Source organism: Taurulus bubalis, assembly GCF_910589615.1.
Source record: "Taurulus bubalis genome assembly, chromosome: 1".
In the NCBI taxonomy this organism is placed as follows: Eukaryota; Metazoa; Chordata; class Actinopteri; order Perciformes; family Cottidae; genus Taurulus; species Taurulus bubalis.
In genome coordinates this window covers 15597250-15618375 of record NC_136589.1, presented here as the reverse complement: position 1 = coordinate 15618375, position 21126 = coordinate 15597250, and the positions used below count along the sequence as shown (strand labels likewise).

General features: G+C 40.8%; 1 protein-coding gene across 1 annotated transcript; it reads right to left on the bottom strand.

Annotated features, from left to right (window-relative positions):
- Positions 1–12731: 12731 nt before the first annotated feature.
- On the bottom strand, positions 12732–19982 carry LOC306737502 (programmed cell death protein 10). Its single transcript, XM_079219235.1, has 8 exons — positions 19944–19982; positions 18006–18214; positions 17727–17780; positions 16106–16223; positions 15199–15325; positions 14956–15034; positions 14781–14863; positions 12732–13559 (listed from the first exon to the last, which is right to left on the bottom strand). Exons 2-8 carry the CDS (start codon positions 18093–18095, stop codon positions 13478–13480), a joined length of 633 nt encoding a protein of 210 aa, XP_079075361.1. The 5' UTR covers positions 18096–18214; positions 19944–19982; the 3' UTR covers positions 12732–13477.
- Positions 19983–21126: the final 1144 nt, after the last annotated feature.

The window sequence follows — 21126 nt, the reverse complement described above, 5'->3', positions numbered from 1 at the left end:
CGGTCCCGCTTTTCCTGTTATGCTAGGGGGGGTTAGCTGATATGCTAGGCTAAGCCTCGTGGCTTACTGCTCTCTTTTCCCTGTATCCCCTCCAAGTTTCCACTCTGCAGCTTCTGGAAGCGTTTTACAAAAACTCTGTTACGCTCCGCTCTGTACTCCCTATCTTATCAACCCTGACCTCGTCCAACCAGCCACAAATCAGACCGCCAGAGGACACAAATCAGACCGGCAACTCCCACAGCACCAGAAAAACTCTTTTCTTTTCTCTCTCTTCCAGCACGCACAGCGACTCTCCGGTAGTGCTCTCTGTACGTTAGACTCTCTACGTTAGTTATTTCAACAAGACACGCCTCCACGTCACCAGCCCAACTCTCCGTGAAGACCGTACACGACAAAGTTTATTTTATTTATTTACACGTATCCTTCGAAGCCAGGAGAAATGGATGCATTACCCAATATCGTGAATCCAATCAAGAAGCTTCTACTGTATCAGAGAGATACAGCGCTTGATTGCTGAGGACTTTAACGCCAATTCAACAATATTGTTTTATTTCTCCCTGCTTCGTAGTACCCTTAGACTATGATTTTCCCTTTTATTCCTCTTCAATGCCCCACAGGTATGTAGTCTGGTCGAACACCATTCATCCGAGGAATTCTCAGTTTCCTGATACACCTGGATTTCAGGTCTCGTCAAAAACACCAAGCTCTACAACAAGCTCCCACACATTTGCCCACACAGCATATGAAAAACAACAAATCTGTCCCTGTGTCCTCCCCTCGCCTTATAGCGGCAAACTGACCGTACACGAGGACCCAGTCTCCCGTGCTTTGAATATAGTGGCTCAGTTGCCAGAGGTATCTACATATCTACGGATTTCAACTTGATTTAACAGAGGTATCTACATAGCCTACGGATTTCAACTTGGACTTCTATCGACTAAGAGTCGACTCCGGTAGCTCCAACGAGCGTCCCTTCGTCCTTTTTAAACTCTTTATATACTTTTTACCTAGATCCCTACCAGCGGACACTTATTCTCTTTCCCTATAAAAAACCATGGAAATATGTGCTTTGTACTTTACGTGTGATCAAGAACACTTTAAAACTATTTCTAAACTATGGGTAGAGGCTTATTCTGCTGTTGACAACTAAATTTAGTCTATCCAATCACAGACATTTTATTCATTTGAACAAAAGGTTGTCTGCTCACCTGTTCTCTCTGAGGCCTCTCGTTGTCAACCGCCAAACAGCCGCCGGCCCTCGGCAGGGGGCCCGGGAAACGGACGTCACCGCTCTATGTCTTTATCTTTGTCCAGATCAACCAACCGACGTCGGGGTCACCACTGTTAATGCGTGCTAATTATTGGATGCCTGGTGTAGCCTCCAGAAGAACTCAGTTCAACAACTTCTCTCGTTCTCTATATTTATTTACTAAATGATCACAAGCAAAGTACTCAGCGCTGCAATTGCAAAAGCAGTGAGTGGTACAGCCAACACGCAGGTTGGGTCAAGAACAACTGCCCCCCAAACGGAAGTGGGGCCTTTCATACACAGGTTATCGTCACAGGTTCGTCTCGCCTCGTCCAAACATTGATTGGCTCTATCCTGTCAAGAGAAGGAGAATCCCATGTTCTCATCTTTTCTCACAAGACTGGACCGTGCAACGACCCGTCTGCTTCACTAATGTCAACATACTGATAAACAGTTGTGAGTGTTGAAGTGCGCAGGCGTGTGACTGACTTCCCTTGAGAACTGGACCTTTCATAGACACAACCAACTCCAGCTGCATAGCTGTGTTATACTGACCTCGCTGACCTGAACTTTAATCGGCATGAAGAGTAATGGAGAATATCTGCAGAATATAAGGATTTATATTATCAAGCCTGTAACACGGAATTCAAAGAAGCAATGGTCATCAGCCCAATTTATAACACCATGAGGTCTCCGCCTCCAAACCCCCCAATGAAGGAGACCAAGTAGCTGAGTCTGTTAGCAAAACATGAACCCGCACTGTTCCCGTCAATAGAATTCACATTCCATTTTCTCCTCACAATCAACACCTTATCTGTTTACGACCCCTTCATATACAAGTGGCACAGTGTCATGAAGTGGAGCTTCTAATGAGCACCAAGACAAGTCTGGTATGAACGGACTCACTTTACTGGTGAACTGCAATATTACAACTGTTAAAGCATTGAGAACGCTCTCTTGCACCCGACATGTATATATTTTCCACACGTAACATTCAACATTAGTTAGCACGCATCATTGTACTTTTTGCCTTCAAAGTAAAAGCACTTCCTGTTTCCATGCTCTTCACAATAAGAGTAAATAATGTAATAAAACAAGTTACAACATACAGGAGGGGGAGGAGGAGATTGGTGGTGGTGTTAGCAGGTGAGTGTGCTAGCTAACATGTTGATGTTGTGGATGAACACTCATTCACTAAATGTTCAGAAACGTTGTCTATGAACTTTACTTGAATAAATCTTGTTCTAAAGTGTTGGAAAATGATATACTATCCTGATTAATAAACCACTATTTTATGGTGTTGTGGTTTGAGCATGCAGATCTGTTTTTTCACATTTTTTATAATTACAAATCAGGTCACCAGAGTTAAAGTGTTTTAAGTATCAATATACTTTCTTTAAGCTCCAATTTGTTCAAATATGCTTTACCTATTTTTTTCTGTCAGTGGTCATGGTTTATTGTCCATGCGTTTCTTTTTTTTAACACTTATTTATGGACATTTTCAGATTAAATTACATAAAATAAGAGACAAGGAGACAATGACTCATTTCAGTATAGTAGTGTTATTAAGGGCTTGTGTGATTATATGCACAGTACATCAACGGACCGAGTTGGCACAGTATCTGCGCGCGAATTGTGGTGGGTCAGTCTGGACCAAAAAGTCCAGGGCCGAATTTTTGTCCCAGTCCAGGCCTGGATGTGACAGCAGGCGGATGTTAGTGACGTCAGTCTGCAGCGGTGAAACTACAATGTTGTCGTCCCTCTCGGACCACAATAAAGCGCATCTTAAATACTTAATCCGTGCGTTCTCACAGTGTTGCGTCATGCAGACGATTTAAACAACCCGGTTCATAGTATGACTTTATTAACGAGGTTGGGATAGAAATTAAAGAAGGAATGTAAAAGTTAAATCATTTTTCACAAAGTACAAAGCTACTAAACTGTCTCTTCAGTTTCAAACATGCTGAATTAAATACGTTCTCACACTAACAATGTCTCATATCCCTTTATGTTGTTATGGTTTATATGCAGATTCTAATTTGATCCTAAAAATACGCAGACAACAGTTCATGAAACACCACACAACTCGTGTTGACTTGATAGTGTTTTATTGTAATGTGACAAAATAGTTGATTAAAAAGATGATAATCAGAAACATGACTCAGACTGAAGAGCTCGTCCAGTTTAACACTTTCATTAAAGCTTCTGTAACTGAAGTAAAATAAGATCAAAGAATGAGGGCTAAAGCTGCAGTTCAACACCAGAGAGAATATCAAATACATCAGTTTGATCACTTTACAGCAGTTTTCGGCAACGTAAAAAAAAATATATATATATATATAACTTTGTGATTCTGTTTAGGCCAGCAGAGAAGGCTTAGCAGGCCTTGACGGCCCGCCACTGATACACATATATATATATATATATATATATATATATATATATATATATATATATATATATATATATATATATATATATATATATATATATATATATATATATACATATATATATGTATATATATATATATATATATATATATATATATATATATATATATATATATACATATATATATAATGCAGTGGCGGGCCGTGCTTTATCGACCAAGGCCTTCAGTGACGTGTAGTCCACATCAGGTGCGGACTGGAAAAAAAAAAAAAAGTGTCCCGGGAGTTACTGTCAAACCGACCCGCGCGTGTATTGAACACGGCACGCTGACCGGCGCGTTCATACAGACTGTCATACGCTCACTCTGCTATACAGCCGATTTTTGTGCACTATTACGAGCACGGAGGGAGGTCACACGGGGTGTGGACCGACCTGCGCAGCTATTTTAATCACTTAAGACGAGAAAAAAAACGACGCTTTATTAACGGTTACTTATTATTATTTTTTAAAACTCTTTACAACTCTTCTCACAAGGGTTACAGTACTGTAGCAATTTAAATTAAGTTAAACAACCATATGGTTGCGGAGATAATTAAGGTGCCTTTACTCGACACCTGGAGGTAAAATCATAGATCAGGACATTTATTCTTCGAAGAGGGAACAGAGTCAGAATCACAACATGACATGTCAATTGCGTATCGTGGACTGCTCTTTGAATGAGCAGAGAGTTACCTCTTAAATACATTAATGACATAATCACAGAAGCTCTCATGACGTCTTCAGATTCGCTTGCATCGGCATGGTGATATGATAACAAGGAACACCACGTTCTTCACACAGAGACATGTAGGCATCCACAGTCTCAAGACTCCATCAGAAGGTCACTGTTAAAGCATATGTATGTTTTAACAGGAGAGGAGGTCAAATGAGAAGCCACAAGCCTTTACACATTATATGATTAATAATATAACTGTGAAACAGTAGTTGATTAAGAGTAAATACGTTGTTCTTCTGACATTTCCCTCATTTTTATACTAAGTATAACAATTTAATTAAAAGAAAAACGTTTTAGAATATATCATCAAAAAAATCTTATTGTCTAGAGCAGGGATTCCCAAAGTGTGGTGCCTCTAAGGGGTGCGCGAGAGGAAAAATGTAATGGTGGTCTAATGGTGTAATAATTAATATTAAACATAATTTAAAAAAAATAAGTAGGATTCTTTAATTATAAAAATTCCCTTTGTAAGATTTACATTTAATTACAATTAAAAACGTACAATTTAATAAATAGATGCACTTCCGGTCCGGCCGCCAGACTGTCTTTTACGTACACACTAGCTAGCCTAGCTTGTGCACCTAACGTCATTTCATTCATTCAGCAACATCCATGAAAATATGTTAAAGTGGCTGAAATCGGGGAAGCTGTCAGGTGGGACATCTGAAGCTATCAGTAATAAAAGAGGAGAGGGACAGAGAGCGAGAGAGGAACGAAGCCACAGTGCGTGTCTGAAGCCTCTTATTTACGCCTCCACCTGAACACCAAGCATGCCAGTGCAAGTCAAAAGCCCCTTACATTTTTTAGATCAAAATTGGAAGAGTTACAAAACAGCCAAAAACAATTACAGTCTCATTCATGTGTTGGGTCTACACCAGGGATTCCCAAAGTGTGGTGCGCGCACCCCTGGAGCCTCTTTTTTTTAATTTATATCTGTTTCTGAGCCTATGCATGTGCCACTCTTTGTTCTTTACGTGGCTTACTGTGTTTAAGTAAATACATGTGAAATGCAATCTGCCTCTGAGCCTGTGCGTGTGTCCTCGCCATCCTTATTGCTCTTTAAAAGTGACGCCTTGTGTAACTGAAATTTATACAGCGGACTAAATCTTGTAACAAACGCCACGCGCGAGCAAACAGTTCTCGCGTTGGTCCGATTTTATGCGGCTATAAATAGGCTCTGTTGCGTTTTTTTTTAAGGTGTGGAGGATTGGGGGTGCGTGAACCCGGTCGGGATGTAGAAGGGGGTGCGTGGCCTAAAAAGTTTGGGAACCGCTGGTCTAGAGTAACAATGCCTTATTTCTGGATAAAACTTCGTAGTCGGGTAAAGATGTTTACATCAGGATGAAAACCTTCTTGGAGGATAAAACCTTTCTATGAGCAACTTTTCCCTTCCTGAAATAAATTAATGTTCTTTTCTCCACCAGCTGCAGATATGGTACTGGAATCATCACTCTGGAATGTCTCTTGATTTTCGCCGTGTGAATCATAATTGTTTTACAGTCCAGTGTTATCAGTTTGTTCAGACAGTGTGGCCTTGTCATAATGCGGGTGAACCAGGAGTCTGCTGCCCCACTTCTTTTGGTGGGGAATTGGACCACGATTCCAGCATGATTTAGGCCTTCTCTGGAAATTGATTTACCCTCATTTTGATAAAAGGTTTGGACATCCTGTCCAATGTTATCAACAGATAGTTTATACTCCCCTGAATCCCTTAGACTATTTAACTTATTTATTGTTCCTCTGATGGCATAAACCTGGTAGTCTAATTAGATGCCCTGTTCTAAGTGTCTCCATTGCTTTATCAATTTCCGCAAGTGTTTCCCACTGAAGCCCTGCCTTACAGACACCACTAAGCCTCTTATATGTTGTTAGTAATCTTCACTGGTTTCAGACAAATAATCATATTGAATTCAAATCCCTGTTTACCCAGACTTCACATAAGAGGTGCTTGGTATCCGTAATTTAAGGTTTATCAGCGGCAAAACTCTGCAGACAATTAATTGGTTCACTTTCTGCAGTGTGTGCAAAACAAATATTTATTTCCATCAAACTAAATTATTATATATTTTTAAGTAATTAGCATAGTCATATGCAGTAAAAACGTCTTTTATGTATTAGTCTTGCTGACTGGGGACAGTGAACAATGATATTTCACCTCTGTCCCAGATACAGCAGCCAAGTATGTTAAGACCTTGTTTACTAAATGTGTGGCGTTATCACAGTAAATTATTTCTTAGTGAAACCCGAACCTCGGTATATGTCTTTCGTCAAGGCTTCTGCCACCACTGTTAAAGCATCTGATGAATTAGTTGAACATACTTCAACCTATTTTGAAAACCTTATTTTATAATCGTTTAGACAATATTTATTCCCCTAACATTGGTTGAGTTCAATGGAATTCATGCAAATGTACTGAAATGGATATTCTGGTTCTGGCAATTTTTTTATTTGAGTGATTAGTAAAGCCATATGCATTAAACCCCTTCCTAGATACCCTCCCACCTGTTTAGCCATAGTGCCACATGGCTAAAAAGAGCTGTATCTCCATGTAATGTTTAAGGCAATACTAATCTACCTTCAGGAAACCTTCAGAACCCTTTCCCCATCCCTCCCACAGCTATGTTTATTCTTATTTATTTTGCTTGCTGTGGAGCACTTGTTTGCATATTTTCTTTTTATTATTTTATTTAATGAAGTGTTGAACTTCAAAAGTAAAATGGTCTTTATCAATTCTTTATGCCTAATAGGCTTGTTAGATCAGTTCTTGGTAACACAACTCTCAATACGGTCATGTGTTGAACCTTTATCAGCTGTGGGCAATATGTTATATCATCTCTCCATAGTCAAATGAGGTTGTGAAAGCAACACTGCCAGCATTAAAGGTGTTTTGCAGGTGACATATGAGCTCTCTCTGATCCAACCACGATCCCTCTCCCACATACACACTCATTCCTTAATCTTCCTCTCTTCACATTCCATACACCATCCAGTCCACTTTAAACAGTTTCACATTACTTTCTTTCTTACTTTCTTTCTTTCTCTCTCTCTCTCTCTCTCTCTCTCTCTCTCTCTCTCTCTCTCTCTCTCTCTCTCTCTCCACTAAGCTGCAGTTTATTTTTGTTTACTTTAATGTTCCAAAGAATTTCAAAATTGTGCCAGAGTCCCTTCTCTGCACTCTTATCTATTGTTTTGGATCATACCAGAGTAAAATCTGACTCTCCTGCGGAGTTTTAGCTAGTTTAGCAGCCTTTCCTCTGAGAAATGATGGTAAGATTTTCACAATACCTTCTTATTCTAAAAAAAAAAAAGTAATATTACCTCAGTAAAGATTTGTTATTCTTATTTTTGCCGTAAGGCTTTCAACCAGCTCTCGTATTTTTGTTTTTAAGAGTAAGACAGCGTGCGCATGACCCTCGTTTGTTGTTGTTCCAAATGGCGGAGCCACTTCATATCTTTTTATTCTTTAATTCCTACGTAATAGATTGTCGTGGCTAGGTTTAATTTATAACCATAGTCTGGTAGCAGTCATTTTATTGTAACCTAAACTACTTTCATGCCTTCTTGCGTTTGATTTATCATTTTATTAATCTGTTGTCTTCTGAGGTTCAAATAACAGATTTGTATGTTCTGGAATTAACCAACAATATTATTTTATATTATATCTAGTCACAAACGGTCTCCCTCTTGCAACAAACACTTTTATATTTCTTTGATTTAGTGTCCCCAGGCCCATGTGGTGTGTTTGTACGACCTTGTGATTCCGCTGAAGTGGATCATTGACGCGTCTCCGATGCTTTCCATCCCTTCCAGCTTGGATACAGATTAGAAAAGTTAGTCATGTTTTGTTCACACTTCTTGTAATTTTCTTGCTCTTTACTCTTTTTGCTAGTGTTTGACCCCATACTTTATTCGTTTCTCTTTATTTCTATTTTATTCCTATACTAAGCGCTTTTTATTTTTATTTAGTTTTTTCCACCTTGTCTTCCCTTCTGCCTTGCCTTAGATTCCTTACCCACTCCTCTTCTTGATTGTCCTTAATCTCCTCAATTGCCTCTTATCATTTAAAACCTGCTTCTCGCCTTTGAGCCTGTGTACAATTTCCCCCTTCTTCTCTTTCACCTGGGTGGCCAAATATTTACTGTAACGTAATTACTTCCCGTCTCCGGGTGGTAGCAGTCCTACTCAATGATACCCTTAGGCTTATCACATGATTTAACAGACCACATCACCCCCTTCTAAGTCCTGATGTTGGGTCGTCTAATGAGTTTTTTGTATCCTTAGAAGCCAGGAGAAAGGTTTTATGAACCCAATACCAGAAGACCTGAATGCGAAGCTTCTACTACAACAGAAGGCTGCAGCGCGCACTCACTTGGGGCTTATAAAGCCAGTCCACCAATATCGTTTTATTTCTCCTTGCTTCTTAGCACCCTATTCTCACCAGACGTCCCCCTTTAATTACTTCAAAAATATTATCCACCCCCTTTCTTAAATGTAAGTTTAATTATTGGAAATGATGCGGAAATGTCAAGTTCTTTAAAATCTGCCACCTTCCGGGAGATCCATCTTTTTACCGACGAACAGACACTTAAGACATACACACCTGAAATAATTTCCTCACTGGGTCGGTGAAAAAACAAAACGGATCTCTCGTCACTCCTCTCTCCTCCAGTCAAACCTGGCCTCACAAAAACACCAAACTACACTCTTGCAAATTGTAGGGCGGAGGACATTCTGTGAGAGTCCTGGACTCCCCCGTGCACAGTTTCAGGAAAGACACTCTGGAGGGGAGGAGAGATGTTGAGTCCGGCTTCGAAGGACCAATAATGATAGAAAAATGTACTCGACACCTGGTGGTAAAATCATTGATCAGGACATTTAATCTTTGCAAAGAGGAGCAGAGTCAGAAACACAACATGACATGTCAATTGCGTATCCTGGACTGCTCCTTGAAGGAGCAGAGAGTTACCTCTTAAATACATTAATGACACAATCACAGAAGCTCTCATGACGTCTTCAGATTCGCTTGCATCGGCATGGTGATATGATAACAAGGAACACCACGTTCTTCACACAGAGACATGTAGGCATCCACAGTCTCAAGACTCCATCAGAAGGTCACTGTTAAAGCATATGTATGTTTTAACAGGAGAGGAGGTCAAATGAGAAGCCACAAGCCTTTACACATTATATGATTAATAATATAACTGTGAAACAGTAGTTGATTAAGAGTAAATACGTTTTCCTTTTAACAGTGCCGTTTTTAAAAACATTATTTTTTTTTCTCAGAAAATGAGGCTCTGGGAGCTTGGGGGGCAAACAGCCGACAGTTCGTGGAGCAAGCCTCCAACCTCGCCGTTGCTGCGTCATTAAGTTCAAATCAACAACCAGTCACATTTAGTTATAACAAACCAATCCAACAAAACCGCGGCACTAAGACACTGAACACACACACACAACATCTCCAGCAGCTGCTGCACCTTGGCGCAGGGAGAGGCACGGCCCCAGTACCGGCTCCTGCTCGACCAGCAGCAGCAGCAGCAGCAGCAGCAGCAACAGCGCAGTGGCTTGTTGATGATTAAATACGACTGCAGGTGTAAAAACAGTGACACAACCAGCATTTCACTCACCACATGCACATGTCCCTCCGTAACCCTCTGTGTGAAAGACGTCATCAGTAAATCCACCATGCAAGTCCATTTCTCAGACTTCAGCTCTACCGGCTTTCGTCAACACCACAGTACTGAAACTGCTCTTGTTAAGGTTTTCAACGACATCCACTTAAACACAGACAGTGGCAGAATCTCAGTCTTAGTATTATTGGATCTCAGTGCTGCATTCGACACGGTTGATCATGACATACTACTAGACAGACTGAAAGTCTGGGTAGGACTCTCTAGCGCAGCACTTAACTGGTTTGAATCCTACTTGAAGGACCTACAATACTTTGTGTCGGTAGCTAATTACACTAATTAATTCAGAGCTGACTAGGATGACATGTGGTGTTCCCCAAGGTTCAATACTGGGGCCTCTTCTGTTCAACATCTACATGCTTCCACTTGCTCAGATTATGAAAAACAACAAAGTGTGTTATCATAATTATGCAGATGACACACAACTCTACATAACTATATCACCAGGGGACTATAGTCCCATACAAGGGCTGGCTAAATGCATTGAAGAAATCAATAACTGGATGTGCCAGAATTTTCTTCAATTAAATCAAGATAAAACAGAAGTAATTGTTTTTGGTCCCAAGGACGAACGATTGAAAGTCAGCGCTCAGCTTCAATCACTAATGTTAAAAACCTCAAACCAAGCCAGAAATCTAGGTGTAGTTATGGATTCAGACCTCAACCTGAACAGCCATATCAAGACAATTACAATGGATCACATCACTCCAGTTCTGAGGTCTTTGCACTGGCTCCCTGTCAAACAAATAATTGACTTTAAAATCCTGCTGCTGGTTTATAAAGCACTGAATGGTTTAGGGCCTAAGTATGTTTGCGATCTACTGCTACCTTATGAACCATCCCGGCCACTCAGGTCGTCTGGGACGGGTCTACTTTCTGTTCCAAGAGTCAGAACTAAACATGGAGAAGCAGCGTTCAGCTTTTCTGCTCCACATATCTGGAACCAGGTCCCTGAAAGCTGCAGCTCTGCTGAGACCCTCAGCTCCTTTAAGTCCACATTGAAGACTTTTCTGTTTGCTGCTGCCTTTAATTGAACCAGATTCAATTACTGCATCTCACTACTGCATTTTATTTCTTAAACTGCACTGCAACTTTTATTCAACTTTTATTTTTTATGTTGCTTTTTCTACTTTTATTTTGCTTTTTGACTGTTTTAATGTTTTCTTAACTGTTTTTAAATCTGCATTATGTTTTGATGCTTTTAGTGGTTTTATGTGAACCACTTTGAATCGCCTTGTTGTTGAAATGTGCTATACAAATAAACTTGCCTTGCCTTACCTGGAACCTAGAAGCTTCTTTCGTTAACAGAAGTCACGCTGCCCCACTGACCAATCACAGTGCACGTTAATGGTCACGCGGGCCCTGTGGCCAAACACACGTTTCATAATGCTAGCAGGCCTCTCCATATAGTTTGACCAGCTCTCGATTGCATAGAGAAACAGAGGTGAAATGTGATTGGATGAGAAGACCCTTAACAAGCAGCGGCGCCGTGCCACACAGCAGGCTGAAGGCTTCTGAAGGCTGAAGAGAAGGCAGAGAACAGAGCAACACAGGAGCTGGGCAATGAGAAAATAAGCTAATAGGGAAAAATAATTATAATACATGTAGTGTATTTGTGAAAAACAATACAATTATAAAATGGGTATAACTTTAAATTATAAATATATATATATATATATATATATATATATATATATATATATATATATATATATATATATATATAAAAGAAGAAGAAAAATTATAAAAGACCTGACGGCCCGCCACTGATAGGAGGGTGAAAAGAGGCCTAGTTCAGTATTTATGGCCACAAAGAGGCTCTGAATCGGTGACCTTCGGGTTCTGGGTGTTCTCCAAAACATTAGACCACTTAACCGCCTCCTCCCTCACAACATCGTCATCTTCATTTACTCTTAACCAGTAACATATAGACTGATATTTACACATCTGTAGCATTTTATTATAACACCAAAACTATTAAAATAGCCCAGTGGTTGCAGAGATACACCCTTTTTAGTTTGGGTATGCAATTTTTGAGCAGAGGCCTAAAAAATAGGTTGGTTTTTAAAAGGTTTTAAACCTATTTTGACACTACTTGTACACTTTTACTGACCTAAACAGGTGTTTTATGTACAGGAAATGGGCCTCCTTTCAGAGCTATTCTATCCTTCCGGTTTCTGCGACACTATTTGCAGGTGATGCTGGAAACATCCTTCCATCGCCTCGAGGAACAACAGTCTGATGAGAGCGGCATCAAGGAAATGACCCGGTAGAGTTAGGAAGCATCTGCTGACGAGGACGTGCACGCTCATCAAATCAAGGGAAGCGACCTTCGAGATGAACAGGAATAATTTACTAAATAAAACTAGGGCAAAAGATATTTGTTTGCGAGGTTATTTTTTTTACGTTCTTTTAGGCCATTGGTTCTCAACCCTTTTTCAGCCACAGAACTCTGTAATTGCTTTTCTGAAAAATAACCCCACAAAAAGATTTGCATAAAAAATAAAAATGTTCCATGCATCGCAGAAAAGCAACACGAAAAAGAAGAAGTTTAAACTCGTTTCTCAAGTCACCCCACACATATTGGACTCGGACGCATTTAAAAAAGCATCATCATTTGGAAACTATTTATTGAACATTTGCAACCAGATATCAGTTAAATACAGAACTCATTTCTCTCTCTGCATCCCCCAGCAGGCGGGGGACTGGCTCCGCTTCACTACACTGAGAGGAGGGAATGTTACAGGACTTGGTAAGGCGCACACTGTGCTGGAAGTCATTTGGCTTTCTGTCTTCTGATAATAAAGAGAAACAAAAACAAAAATCGGAGTCTGCTTCTCCAATGTCCGACGCTGCTGCGTCCTCTGGATCCTGCGCACACAGACCAATGGCAAAATGACACAAATAGGAGCCGAGAAGAGAAAACCAGTACAGGCGACTGGGACACACCCCTGCTGAATGCGGTCTGAGGTGTGCAGCCGTGATTTGAGAAAGCTTAAAAGTAAAATGATCAACATGAATATATTAGGAAAAAAAATGGCAATTAGTCTTTAATAAACACCTCGCCTCACCTACTCCCAACAAGACCAGGGTTATAAATTAAAACTGTCCAAATCAAATCAACCAAGACTTTTGGGCCCATTCAGTTCCATTTCATGACTGGAAAATCCTCATTGACAAAACAAATGGCACTTTTCAGTCTCTTGAACTGGAATCTAGAATATCGACTCCCAACGGAATCGACCCCCAACCCTAAAATCAACTCTTTCTAATTTACATATATGGGTCAGGTGCTCTTCGAGCTTCCACCAGCCTAGCAGTTGCTCCCCACACGACAAAGGGAGGGGAACCTCCGTGATCTCTTGAGGGCTAGGCTACGGTTTTGAAGGTCTGCAGTATGAGGTTGGTTTGGTGGATGAGCCGGTTCGCGCTGATGAAGACGTTTATTGCCCTGTGGGAACACACAACGTTAAAAAACATGAGACAAACAATCGGGTCCTTTCTTCCCCTGAAACCTCCACGGGTTCTTAGTATAATGGAGGAGAAGACGACCTTTAAACAACGCCAACCACACGCGTAACAAGTTCAGTATCAGGGTTCATACACATTTTGACCAATTGATTTCCATGACTTTTCCATGACTCTAAACCAAATTTCCATGACGAGACATTTTGTGAAATCTCGGTGTATACATGAAAAAGTGAGAACATTTATTATTTAAACTAACAATGAGAATCCAAAGCATACAGTATACCATAAATCAGTGGTTCCCAAACTTTTTCTGTCAAGACCCCCTTTGATGATATAGGAACATTGGACGACCCCCCCCCCCCCACTGGGGTCTCTCATCCTGACCGACAATAGTGCTTGTGAAGCCCAGAGACAGATATGCCTCGCTATATTTCCTTGCCTTTACCTTAGTTTGAGGCGTTGTCGAGGTGGTCGCGTCGCCTGTTGCGGCTGTAACAGAAGTTCCATTGGATTTGCGCTTTAGACCAGTCACAAATCTGTCCATCTTTGTACATACTTCCTTCTCTTATCTTTATCTTTCTCTGTCGCTCCGTATCTTTCTCGCTCTGTGTCGCTGTGTCTCTCTCTCGTTCGCGCTCCCTCACTCTCTCTCTCCCTCGCTCGTTCGCGCTCTCTCGCTCGGGCGCGCGCTCGCTCTCGCTGGTTTTGCCACAGTCGGTCTGTGACATGAGCCGCTCTGTTGGCGTGGTTGGAACACAGTGCATGTCACGTCGGTTATTTTATATTGTTTTACCGGTGTATGTGTGCGTCTGTGTGTGTGGGTTGGTGATGAAGCCGCGACCCCCCTGGAGTACCACCGCGCCCCCCCCCTTGGGGTCGCGACCCCCACTTTGGGAACCACTGCCTTAAATGACGCAAATGAATGAGACAATAGTTTGATTAAAAGAATAAACATTTATAGATATCTGAGTGTATGCCTGCTTATATTTTGAGCGTCTTTCTTTTAAAAGCATATTCATTATTTCAAACTCAGCGTAAATGAATGACATGAACATATGAATATAACAGATTGCCATGACTTTTCCAAAACCTTTGGTATTTTATTTTTTTCAAGGACTTTTCCAGGCCTGGAAATAACCATTTTAAAATGCCATGACTTTTCCAGGAACCCTGTCGTATGTGGTGTTGCAGTTACACTTACTTTCCGTCTTTGAAGTATGTTTTGAGGGTGTCGCTGAAACTTTTGGAGTATTTCACAAACTCCTTTTTCTGGTGCTCCAGAGCCTGAACCAAACGAGACAAGAAACACAAAGGCGTCAGAAAGAAATGAGGGGAGACGCGTACGTGGGTCTGTTTTCTGCGTGCTTCACACTTACTCTGCGATTCTGGTACTGATATTTCTTTATGACGTTGTTGACCGTGTCCAGGAGCTCTTTTATGGCGCTGGCTATGTCTCTGTGGGAAACCAACAGCAACACAAGAGAGGATTTCACAAAACAGAATTCAACCAAGAGGTGTAACACTCGATGATGACAGTGACGTTGAATTAACCATTCTAACGAGGACAGCACTGTGTTATTTGTACTATCCTGCATGTGTGTGTGCGTGTTCGCTCTCACTTGATAGTCTGTAGGAAGCGTACTCTGTCGTTGATCTCATCGGGGATTTTGCTGAGAATGTGTTTCAGAGCTCTGGCTTTCTCATTTAGGTCTTGGAACTCCTGCTCAGGCCGGTCAATCATGAACTCTGCAGGGAAAAAAAAATTCAGCACATTCCCAGAGACCTTGATGACTTTTACAACTGGACCGATACAGAAAACAAACAAAAAGTCAGGATGGAACAAGAGAATTGGACAGAGGACGGGTATACAGCTGCATCTCTTTAACTTTTAAAAACCAATCCCCTCCTAGAAGGGGCAGACTGAGCGATTGTTATATAAAACTGTAAATCATAGCTTGGTTTATGAAAGAAAGCCCAAAACTGCTGTATTTGGATGTATTGAACACCATAAGCAATATACATGTGAAATATATGGTTTGGTACCTGGGAAAATTCAAATGCCACAGATGTGCGCAAATGTGCCCCAATGCAAATTTTGGAGACCTCGTCTGAATTTTCTCTGTACTAAACCCTCTCTAACTTTGTTCTGCTTCATTTTATCAAAGTCAACCTTTGCAGAGAGAATGTTCACACATTGTGCTATGATTTGGGTTAGAGTTGGACCTTACAGCTGCATCATTTCAAAGAAATAATCATCCTGAAACCTTTTAATTTTTTTCTGTTTGTCATCTTCATTTACTCTTAACCAGTAACATATATACTGATGTTTACACATCTGAACAAAATCTCATATGTGCAGCCTTTTATCATAACACCAAAATTATTCAAATAGCCCCAGTGGTTGCAGAGATACACCCTTTTTAGTTTGGGTATGCAATTTTCGAGACAAGGGCCTAAAAAAACCTGGATCGGCGGGTCACAAAAAGGCCACGCCCCCCACGCCACCTCTTCCGCTTGTACACGCACCTTCCACATCATCGGCCGCCATGCGCAGTAGGGATTCGGTGAAGTTGATTTGGACGTTCTTTTTCTCCAAGATCTTCATAATGATGTCCTGAGTCAGGCCGGGGTTCTCCCTCTCCGCCTGACCAGAGAGATTGGAGCAAGTGGGGTGAGGAGCAGAGGACTCAGCAGTCCACACATAATAAGACATAGAACGCCGTCTCCAAGGAGAGGCTTTCGATCTGCAGGTACTCTGTCGGATGTCAGACCAGATGCCCCCCAGGCCATTCAGCGAGACCAGTAAACAAAAGACTCACACGTGTCCGAGTGAAACAGCTGTAAGGCGATCGCGTCTCCTTTTGGTCGGGATAAAGACAAAGCTGCTCCTGCCTCATTATTATTTTATCGCAGAGGTAATCTATCGCCACGGTGCTTTTATTATTCCAGTGCAATCACAGCAGTGTGTAAGATGGCAAAAAAAAGAGGATCAATACATTCAGAAAATATCATCTTAATCAATGCCAGGTGCTTGAGCTTAATGAACATCATATGAACCCAACAGTTTCTACATTGCTCATAACAAAAAGGTGAGATTGACATTTTGTCGGGCTTCATACATGTAAACGGTCACTGAATACTACTTCACAAATGTCCCCTTTAACCCTTCAATACAAAAGGACCAGGTCCATGTTTTCGGGGCCTCTTTGGGACATGAGACAAACGAGGAAGTGGTGTGATAACAGAATGACTCAGTTGGAAGTTGATTGAAGATTGCTTCTTTTTTTCTTCTTCGGTGATTCGCTGGTGAATCAGCAGCAACAGCATGGCTCCCACCAGCGAGAGGAAATATAAGACGACGCGCTTTATTACAGCTTGGGTTCTATATACCTCCAGCCATAAATTATATTGCACAAGAAGATAACACTGACCTCGCCCCGACTGAGTGCTAATACCTCTGAACGTGTCTGTGCAGGTCCAATAGGGCAACAAGCCAATTACTGGAGGTCACGACCCTACTGCAGATTGTAAACCAGCTGGCGGCTTTCCCAGATGATCTCAGCCCCTTTACCTGGAGGATCTGGACAACCAAAACCAGTGCAGGAAGTCAAAGGTGACTGAGGAAGCTGGCTGGGGTTTAAACCCTGATCAACAGGAAGCACATGGGCCACTATAATGATAATAGATTACCTGTAATCAGTTTATTATCATAAATCAAGTTAAAATGCCCAAAGTTCTCTGATTTCAGCTTTTCAAATGTGAGGATTTGTTGCTTTTGTCTCTCACTGAAGTTACTGAACTGAATGCCTTTGGGTGTCAAATCATTTGATAACATCACATAAAGCTCTTGGAAATTATATGTGTGCAAATTCATAGTTAAAACAATTAATCAGAGAGAAAATAATAATCAACAAAACGGTCGAGAATGAGAATAATTGCTCATTGCAGAAACAGTTCCTTCCTGTTGGCGTCCTCGAGGAAGGAACTGAATATTGTTAAGATCCTCAGATACATTTTAAATTCAATGTGTTTTAGTTTTTTGTATTTTAAATGGGGAACTGGGATACAGTCTAAATTCAAACCAAATCGGAAGTTGTGAAAGGTCATGGGAATGATGATATTAATAATAACTATATAACAGTTGTACCTTGATGAAGGCTGCTCGGAGCGTCTGAGCTGCTGATAGGTTGATCCTCTCCAACTAATGAAGAAGAAATAAAGAAGAGCGAAAACACACATGATCTGGACTGTTTAGTCGTTTCCGCATTTCAAGTCTTGTTGCACTTCTAGCTTATTTTTTTTATCAGTCTGACACAAATGTAACTTGCCTATAATAAGTAAGGGTATTTGTTTTTTTTAAATACTATTTATAAGGAGGTGACTGCTGACAGCATGTCAGCAGTCACTGAGTCATAGGTGTTTTTACCTCGTTGAAAACTGGGTACATCACAGCGTACAGCGTCATGGATACCATGGAGTTTGTCTCCGCTTCATTCTTCATCTCCTCCATTGTCATCCTCCAGGGAGGAGCTGCTCTTGGTGAAAAGGTGGAGCTCACACACACTCACACATACACTCACCCACTCACACTCACACACACTCTGAAAACCACACAAGCTCCAGAGTGATAAGAGTCTAGAGGAAAGAAATTGAAAGAAAACAGCAGGGTACTGATTAATCTGAGTTTGATTATATGGCAAGACGTATTCTAATAGGGTTCTTTTATATTTGGTTATTAGCAGTGGTGTATAAAGTACCCAAAGCTATACTTGAGTAAAAGTAAAGATACCTTACTGGAAAATTACTCAGTACTATTAGTAAAAGTCACCGATTAGAATACTACTTGTGTAAAAGTCTTAAAGTATCTGATATTTATCAAAAGTATTTTTTTTTATATTAAATGTACTTAAGTATTGAAAGTAAAAGTACATGCTGTTAATAAAAAAGCAAAGGGTCAGAATTTTGAGAATTATGAAGTTTATTCTTTTAAGTGTTTGGTCACGGTGGCCACTGTGACCAAGGACAAGGAGTTTTGTTCAACATAATTGGGTTGGCTGTGATTCATCCAGGAGCAACAATGTTCAACATAATATACTGTACATTTCTACTTCGTTACTATATACCACTGGTTATTAGTGAGAATGCACTGATTTGATGAACCGTATCAGTATTGGCGCTGATCCTAACTTGATGACATGGATCAGGTATCGGTTGCGATGTGACCGGTCCACATGAAATACGGCTCCTTCTGCGGCATCATTATAAAATGCAGTGTTTCAGCGATCGGTGACATCCATTTAGTCACAGATGGCTGCTGACTCGTGGCGCATCAGTCCTTGGCTTCATGTTGCGTGGCAAAACTAATAGTATATTGACTTCCACGCTGTGAGTTTAAGCATTGGAATCAGTATTGGTTAAATAAAAAGTCGGATCGGTATGTACTGAGCAGGATATTATGCAGTTATAAACATATCAACGCTCTTTGATGGACAAACCACGACACTGTCAAGAGTCTGTAACACCTTAAACATACAAATCATAGCATTTCTCTACTGTAATGTATTTTTACTTATCATTATTATTTACTTATTACCAACCAACACTGTGTGTCTAACAGAGTAAAACTCTAGGTATGTATCCAACAGGAATGGGTGAACTGGTGACTGGTTTAGGGGAGTGGCACAGTTATGTGTTACCAGCCAACATGACCAAACAGCAACTTCAAAGTGTAGTTATTACATTACACAAAGTAGAAATAAAGGAAACAAACAGTTATTGCAAGCAAGACCCCCTTCTTATCCGTTGTTGTTGTTGTTATTACATATATTTAGGCCAATTTAAGGAACCAGAAAACATCACTGACAGAGAAATTGTTGGCAGTGTAACTCAACTTTTAGCTTTTACTGGATTGTAAGGATTTGGACATTTTGCTAGCTTTACTGTCTGTTCGTGTCAGCCATGACCTGTCCAGTGAGACCCACAGTTAGATGTGTGTCTGCCACGGTGTCTGACGCGATGGCAGTGCTAAAGACAGGTAACAGCTAGCTGGAGGGCTAGCTAGCCAGAGCTAACAAAAGTGGCTGATGTGACGTTAACTGACGTTTGGAGTCGTGCTTAAAAGCGACTCATTATCTAAATTAATCGTCGGAACAATAACTCGCTGTGTGTGGCGACCGACTGATCCCGATCTAACCGCAAAAGAGACTCAATTGAGGCCTTCTGGCGGCTAACAGCGCAGCTTACGCGCTAGCTTCAGGACATTGGAGATTTATATTCGCTGATGAGCTAAAACGCGTCATCAAACTGCTTAAAAAAACACGCGTGCGCGTCGGCGCGTGCGTGTCCAATGTATACTTGTATCTACCTGCGGTCCGACTTCTTAAATCGGTTGGTTACGCCGTCGATTGCCTTTTAGCTGCTATGTTTTCTTTACAAGTTAAGGCGGAAGTTTTTTAGGACTGGCCTGAGCGACAACTTCCGGTCCGGAAGGCGTTTACGTTGCTACGTCACCGTGCACGTCCTCCAATCAGAGTGCGGAGGGATATAGAGACCGTAAAGTCGTATAAAATAGTTACCTTTCTGTTATTGTATTATTTAGACTTTGTCGGTCTAAATTTATGGAAGCCCACTTCCGCCACTGTAATTAAAAAATAAAGATCCTGTAAGTCATTATAATGAGATACTATTTTATAGTTATGATTTAGGAGATTATCTAATTATGACTCATTATCTCATAATTATATGAGTTATATGAGTATGACAGGCAAACTAAATGTATGCCTTATGTCAACTAATGTCTGTCATTCAAACCCAAATTCACGAATCAATCTGCCAAACATTGTATATGTTTATAATCTATCATTTTAGGCTAAAGCAACTTGTGTTGTTCAAAAAAAGATGACAAAACTCAAAAGCCTAGTAGAGAATTAAAACATTGGTTGCAGTAAATACTACAGCTCCTTCTGACCTGCTGAACTGGGCCCTGTATAGTTTGTATTTGTTTGCCTCTATCATAAATAGCCTACTGAAGTTATGGTGAGCAATTATACTTTTTTTCAACTGGTGAGTGACAGAGTTTCTTTTCAGCCCCATGAACATCTCGTTATCTCATTTCTATATCTCCCTATTACATTTTTCACAAGTGAAAGGGTCAATGGGTCAAGGGTCAAATTATTTTCTCCGAGGAATGTAGAGGTTATCTTGCACGCTGTCAGCTAAGTATCTGGTTATAGTCACTCTAATGGACCGGATGAGTGGAGGCTCCAGGTGGATGAAGCCTGAAGGCAAAAGCATTCTGGAGATGAAATCTGCTCTGTTGTTCATTTGGTAAAAGTCAGGCAACCTGGTCTCATCCTAGAAAAGCACATTTTATGTCACAAGGTGCATGTTGATATCAACATGGGGGCTCAAGGTTATTTCCCTGCTACAAAAGAAGGATTTTAGAGGAAAGTGTGTCGGTCAATAGCAAAGAAGACAAAAATGTATTTAACAAAAACAAATGTTGGCACCGGGCAAGGATCAGATTTGTTATCTTATGTAAAGAAATC